We start from the raw sequence: 7,283 nt of genomic DNA on the forward strand, positions 1-7,283 counted from the left end.
GGAGGACGTGGAGTTTGAAGAGGAGCTGTACGCAGCAGGGGCCGTGGTGGTCTGGAGTCAGGGCAGTCGGAGCCAAGCCTCCAACGTGTACAAGGCCTTCACCGTGGACAGCCCGGTGCAGCAGGTGGGTTCACTGGAGGTCGGAGAGAAACGGGTCCTCTCAGTGGTAGATGGAGATCAGCGCCGTGTCGGTTACATTTCATTCATCTCCAAAGGTAAAAGAAAAGCTTCTGAAACTTCTGACTCGAGAGCTGTGAGACGGATGATCCGAGTATTTGATTCAAACTGTTTGAAGAATGCGAGTCTGAGTGAACTCCATGCTTTTGGTTCCTTTTTATATTTCGTCTTCTGCACAAATTAAAGCCGACTAAATAATAATTAGCTGATAATTTGACTCCCTGTGCTTCACTTTATCTCCGTCACTGTGTTTGTGGACTTTATTCAGTTTGTTCTGTGTTTTCTTCGTCCCAGATGTCGAGCAAACACCGGAGATGTGCAGAATAATATATATGTGTATTATATTGTGTCTGCAGGCTTTATGGTGTACCTTTGCTGCTCCTCACGACAAGAAAGACGGTACGGAACATGAAGAAAACATCAAGAACTCTCCTCCTCTCCGCTGCTGTTCTGTTGACTCTTTAATGTCCTTCTTTGCAGAAGACGCGGAGCAGACGGTCTGCATCGCCCAGAGCAGCTGCATCAACGTCCACACGGTGACCGGCAAGGACTTCATCGCTCCTCTCCCGTTCCAGGTGAGGGGGGGGGGGAGGAGGGGGGGGGGGGGAGGAGGAGGAGGAGGGGGGGAGATGAGGAGGAGGAGAGGAGGAGATGAGATGAGATGAGGAGGAGGGGAGGAGGAGGGGGGGAAGAGGAGGAGGAGGAGGAGGAGAGGAGAGGAGGAGAGGAGATGAGGAGGAGGAGGAGGAGGGGAGGAGGAGGGGAGGAGGAGGAGGAGATGAGGAGAGGAGATGAGGGGAGGAGGAGATGAGTCAGTCTGCCCCAGGGCAGCTGTGGCTACAGACGTAGCTTACCATCACCGGTATGACTGGGCGAATGGTGTGCATGGATCCTTGTAAAGCGTCTTTGAGTACTTAGAAAAGCGCTATATAAAATAAAGGATTATTATTATTATTATTATTATTAGGAGAGGAGATGAGGAGAGGAGATGAGGAGAGGAGGAGGAGAGGAGGAGGAGGAGAGGAGATGAGGAGAGGAGATGAGGAGGAGGAGGAGGAGGGAGGAGGAGAGGAGGAGGGGAGGAGAGGAGGAGATAAGATGAGGAGAGGAGATGAGGAGAGGAGGAGAGGAGAGGAGGAGGAGGAGGAGGAGGAGAGGAGGAGAGGAGAGGAGGAGAGGAGGAGGAGAGGAGGAGGAGATGAGGAGAGGAGGAGGAGGAGGAGATGAGAGGAGGAGGGGAGGAGAGGAGATGAGGAGGAGGAGAGAGGGAGGAGGAGGAGGAGGAGATGAGGAGATGAGGGGGAGATGAGGAGAGGAGGAGGAGGAGGAGTAGGAGAGGAGGAGGAGGAGGAGGAGGAGGAGAGGGGGAGGAGGAGAGGATATGAGATGAGGAGAGGAGGAGGGGAGGCGGAGAGGCAGAAAAGGAAGAGAGACAGAGGAGGAGGATGAGGAGGAAGAAGAGAGGATTCACCGAGCTTTGATCTTTATTTCCTTTCTGGTCACTTTAACACGACGGTGGTGATGATGATGATGATGATGATGATGATGATGGTGATGATGATGTGCAGCTTATATACTTATTAAAGTCTTTAAACTTTAACAAACAACCCGTTCTGTTGAGCGTTGTTTTCACTTTACAACTTGTGAACATTTTTACATCAGCAAAGCTCGATTATCTGTTTTTGGAAAGACGTGCTTTCATTTTTCATCCTTTCTTTTATTTTCATTGGAGAGTTTAAAGGAATAATTACTTTCAAAGGTTTGAAATGTAACTTCTACGCAGTAAAGTCTCTAGAATCTCTCGTCTCCTCCAGGTCTCAAATGTCTGGGCGACAAAGTTTGGACTTTTGTTGGAACGGAAAAACACAGCGACCGACGCTCAACTCAGCCCCCCCGGGTACACACACACACACACACACACACACACACACACACACACACACACACACACACACACACACACACACACACACACACACACACACACACACACACACACACACACACACACACACACACACAACACACACACACACACACACACACACACACACACACACACACACACACACACACACCATGGTTATCTGGCAGGTAACTGAGTACTGAACTCTCTTTCTTTACAGGGAATCTCTTCCCACAGTGTTCAGCATGCTGCATCCTCTGGACGAGATCGCACCTGTCGTGTGTAACCTGCAGGTAAGACACACACACACACACACACGCTCACACACACACACACTGTTCAGACCATACACTGTATATATGAAGTAGACGTAGTCATCGTGACGTTTTGAAGCCTCAAGTTTGGCAATTTAGCCGTCGCCATCTTGTTTTTTTTCGCAAGTGATAAACGGAAGTGACCATATCTGGACTGAGGAGGAGTGACGTAGAGACCTGTCAATCAGCGTGTAGCCCCGCCCTAAAGCATCCCCTGCTTTATGGTCTGTGTGACTCTAAATGGACCATAATGTACTAAATGAACATCATGCTGTATTGAAGAAGACTTGAAACTAGAGATTGAGACATAAACTCATGTTTACAATGTTTACTGAGGGAATAAATCAAGAGAGAAGTAGAGTCATTTTCTATAGACTTCTATACAACCAGAGGAGTCGCCCCCTGGTGGATACTAGAGAGAATGCAGCTTTAACACACGAAGCATCGGCTTCACTTGTCAGAATCTGTGGTTGCCCCCTGGGTCTGACCTGGTTCTGTGTGTGTGTGTGTGTGTGTGTGTGTGTGTGTGTTCCAGGTCTGTTTGAAGGCTCTCGTGTCCAGTACGTGACGGATGCTTCCATGAAGATCGTGTTCAGCTGCTGTCAGCCCTCTGTGGTCGTCTCCTATGACACTGTGCAGGGAACACACTCGGTCTGGCCCTGCGCAGAGTCACACAGGATGTGAGTCATCACACACACACACACACACACACACACACACACACACACACAGTGTCTACCTGTCCCTCACCTGGAGCCTCTGACCTCCATCAGGAGCGCTCTACAGTCCTGCGGTGCTCGGTGGATCCGGTCGGCACCCCGTTGGGTCTGATGGCGTCGGGCTTGCTGACCTCCCACCTCCGAAACATCTCCCGCCTGGACTCCCCCGGTGGCAGCGGGGCAACCGGAACAAGGTAAGAATCGGTTCATATGAGGGATGTTGGTGAGTCTTAAAGGAAAATGACCATCTTGTATCTCAGTGTTATCCTTAACATGAAGAAGAAAACAGAGAAAAGGAGGCAAAACAATCGCACAGAGAAAGCCTCCGTTGGTGATTGATAGAGACCACGTGTGTCTAAATCACCTCAAATGTGAAGTCGTATGCTCACTGACACACCACAGCACGGAATAAGCTGAATAAAGAGTGATGTTTGAGTGGAGATTCATGTGTTTGTGAAGTGGTGAAGGAGACTTCTGTAGGAGTGAGAGTTTGTAATTCGGATGTTTTCGTGTAGCTGTGCCTCCAGTTGTCCAGCAGGATTCAAAGGTAACAGAGAGAGTAACCCGTAGAGATGTTGGTCAGGTCATGAAAGCGGCATTGATGCCGGTTCTCGTCTCGTCCTAGTGGCCTCGTCTCTGCCGGCTCTCCTCTGCACCACGGCGCTCTGCACAGCCACCAGAGCCGCATCATGACGTCTTCTCCGGGGGTGCACTCCCGCGTTCAATCCCCGAGTATTTCCAACATGGCCGCCCTCAGGTGAGAGTGGCTTCAGGTTGGAGAGGCTCCGTCAGTCTGTGTCATCATCACAGTCGTGATCAGTCTGCTGACTGAAGAGAATCACCAGATGTATCACGATGCTGTTGTGGATTTAAACATTACGGCATATTGTTATTTCCTGTTTTTATTTGAAAATAAAGTTTTCACCCTGTTCCTCTCACTTCAGCCTGTAAAAGATATTTATTATCAACGATTTATTTTGACTTAGTTTAAGTCATCTAGAGTTGTGATTTGCATAAAAACACAATTTAAATGTTTCGGAAATAACAGATTGTATTTATGGATTAAAACATCTCATCAGTAGTTTTAATGAAGTATGATAATGTTGTTAGAGCTCGTGTACAGCTCATAATTCATGCAAATGTTCTTCTCTGTTTCCTCCTCCTCCCCCCCCTCCCCCCCCCCCTCCCCCCCCTCCCCCCCCCCCCCCTCCCCCCCCTCCCCCCCCCCCTCCCCCTCCCCCCCCCCAGTCGGGCCCACTCTCCGGGCATGGCGGCCCCGTCCTTCTCTGGAGCTTCTCGCTTCAACACGTCTCTTCACAGCCCGTCCCAGCAGCAGCACGGCCTGCTGGCGTCCCCCAGCACCACGGCCAACGACAGCGCGGTGGCCCCGGAGGTGGAGCCCATCGTACCCGACCTCTGCATGGAGCAGCTGTGGAGCGAGACGGTGGCGGCCGGCTGCCACAGGTTCGAATCCCACGACAGCTTTGTGCTGAGAGTTCAGTGATGAGGCTACTTAGCTTAGCTGTGTTCGCGTCTATAAATAGGTTCTCGTTATATTCTAGTACAACACGTTGGCTGATTATCGGAACGTAAACCAGTTTCACATGAAGCTTCACCTTCTGCTGTTTTCAGGGAGATGAGCAGCCAGGCCTCCAAAGTGTTTCTGACCTCTGACCTCTGTGAGAACCGCTACCTCTGCTTCCTGGTGGAGTCTCACCAGCAGCTCAGGTCAGCTGACACCTTCTTGTTCTTGTTCTTGTTCTTGTTCTTCTTGTTCTTGTTCTTGTTCTTGTTCTTCTTGTTCTTGTTCTTCTTCTTGTTCTTCTTGTTCTTCTTGTTCTTCTTGTTCTTCTTGTTCTTGTTCTTCTTCTTCTTCTTCTTCTTCTTCTTCTGGTCACAGAGCTCCTCCTCACTGCCTCTCGTTGGTTCTTTCCTCAGATGTGTGAAGTTCATTGAGAGCAACAACACGTCTCAGCTCATCTTCGCTTCGGTCACGACCGTCGCTGCTAAAGACGCAGAACCTCTGCAGGTACGTCACAGCATTTATCTTCATGAGATCCTCCTCCTCCTCTTCTAGCTCGTCACATGTGAATATTGTTTTTGGGTTTTTGAACAGCTGGTCAGACAAATCAAACACATTTAAATATGTCAAGTTGTGCTTTTGAGGAAATGATCATTTAATAGAGATTATAAGTGAGATCTGAGTGACTTCATAACATGTTTGTGACATCAGAATATCGACGCCATGCTGGTTCTGGAGGCCTGTGGCAGTCTGGTTCTCTACACGGGAATCACCAGGGTAAGGACCAATCAATCAACCAATCAACCAATCAATCAATCAACCAACCAACCAGCCAACCAACCAGATGGGGTTCTTCCCTCTCTGGAGGTCACTGACGTGCCTCTGTGTGTTGCTCCTCCAGGTCAGTAAGGTGTTCGTCCCCGGCCTCCTGTCGCCCACCTTCAGCCTGACCAACCACCTGTCCCACCTCAGCAGACCGGCGGAGAACGTTAGCACGCCGGCTAACGCTGGCAGCAGACACCTGCAGAGACTGGACGAGGTTCATGTTGTTTTCTGTCGCGATGCCAGAGATTGTGCCGACGTTGGTTCATTTAAAGGTCGACTCCTTCGGCTCTTCTCTGGTTCTCTTCACGCTCGGCCGTCAGCAGAGAATCAATAATCAGAATCAATATCAGCTTCATTGGCCAGGAATGCAAACGCACACAAGGGATTTGATTCCGTTTTTTACGTTGCTCTCAACGTACAAACAAATAAAAGCAAGGACAACGAAGTGCAGCAGATGTGAGCACAAACATTAACGACGATGTACAGTGTAAATATCACGATATATCCGGAGGCGTGCACATAAAGAGCATCGGTTAATCCGTTCCTCTCATTGTGTGACTTGGATCTTCCACACAGCAACACAAGCTCTCCCAGCCAGCATCAACGGGCTTCACTCGGTTTGCTCTTTTGTAATTACTTCCATTGTCGCTGCTTGAAATGATCAGAACATGAATCTCGTTTCCTCGTCTCCTTCAGGCCGCGATGCCTTCACCGGTGTCGGAGCTCAGGGGGCCGAACCTGAAGCACCAGGAAGGTTCGTTTCTGGAGGATTACACCTTCCAACATGCCACCACGCCGTACATCCAAGCGCTGAGGGACCCCGTCTGCAACCGGCTCACTCTGGTGAGTGTGTGACGCTTCCACTCTCCAGATGCAGTTTGTGTTGACATGAAAAGCAGCCGCGTGTTCATCTTTCCTCTACATTCCCTGACATGAATACACAATCTATAAGCTTGTTCTGTGTATTAATGATTGCAAACAAGCATTAATCTAAACTAAATATCCTGCTTGTGTTTAACCCTTTGAGCCCCAAAACACACCGGCCGGATTGAGAAGCATGTTTTCTTCAAACAACCTCCAAAACTACAGTTTATCACAACCAGACGCTTTAAAACAACACGTCATTATCGTCAGATTTTCATCTTTCCAACGGCCCTTGAACACATCATGTGCGACGAACGCTTCCGATCAGAAAAAGCATTTCAGCTCAGATACTCTGGAGCAACACAACAATACATGTTACTACATCATGAACGATGATGATTCGACAGAAACATGTTGATTTTATGGTGATGAAGTTTCTGGAAATGTTTTACTCTTATTACTTCAATGCTGAATCACCAGTGAAAGGTGTAGATTCAGCTCCGTGTAGGTTTACGTGAAATTAAACGTGTTGACGTTTAATGTGTGCACATTCTCTCTGAAGGAACTAAGCTGTGGAAGAATGCTGAGGATCTCCATCCCAGAGATCGCTACCTCAGAGCTGGGTGAGACACACACACACACACACACACACACCTACATCCTACACACACACACACACCTACACCTACACACACACACCTACACACACACACACACACACACACACACACCTACACACCTACACACACACACTCACACGCTCAGATCTTCATCAGTGTGGAGCTTCATGTTGACAGAACAACGTTGAAATGAACCCTTTAAATACGAGGCGTTGATAATGATCTTACATATAATATATAAAACTGAAGTGTTGTTGTTAATGAAACATTTGGGACTGTTGTGTTTTCATAAACCATAAAGCAGTGGAAGAGTTCATCTCTGCACCTTTAAATTCA

The 7,283-nt window shown here is 48.8% G+C and overlaps 1 protein-coding gene across 1 annotated transcript in view; it reads left to right on the top strand.

Annotated features, from left to right (window-relative positions):
• anapc1 (anaphase promoting complex subunit 1) overlaps window positions 1–7,283 on the top strand; it is a 38,346-nt gene that overhangs the window by 1,604 nt on the left and 29,459 nt on the right. Inside the window, 16 exon segments of the mRNA XM_079280685.1 lie at window positions 1–124; window positions 534–576; window positions 658–752; window positions 1,992–2,074; window positions 2,304–2,365; window positions 2,933–3,052; window positions 3,055–3,077; window positions 3,171–3,310; window positions 3,742–3,873; window positions 4,365–4,580; window positions 4,749–4,844; window positions 5,055–5,145; window positions 5,350–5,415; window positions 5,540–5,677; window positions 6,160–6,306; window positions 6,890–6,950. The exon segment at window positions 1–124 is cut by the window's left edge and continues 41 nt beyond it. Of these exon segments, the coding sequence (XP_079136811.1) occupies window positions 1–124; window positions 534–576; window positions 658–752; window positions 1,992–2,074; window positions 2,304–2,365; window positions 2,933–3,052; window positions 3,055–3,077; window positions 3,171–3,310; window positions 3,742–3,873; window positions 4,365–4,580; window positions 4,749–4,844; window positions 5,055–5,145; window positions 5,350–5,415; window positions 5,540–5,677; window positions 6,160–6,306; window positions 6,890–6,950 (1,637 nt within the window).

This window comes from Melanostigma gelatinosum (assembly GCF_949748355.1).
Source record: "Melanostigma gelatinosum genome assembly, chromosome: 12".
Lineage (NCBI taxonomy): Eukaryota > Metazoa > Chordata > Actinopteri > Perciformes > Zoarcidae > Melanostigma > Melanostigma gelatinosum.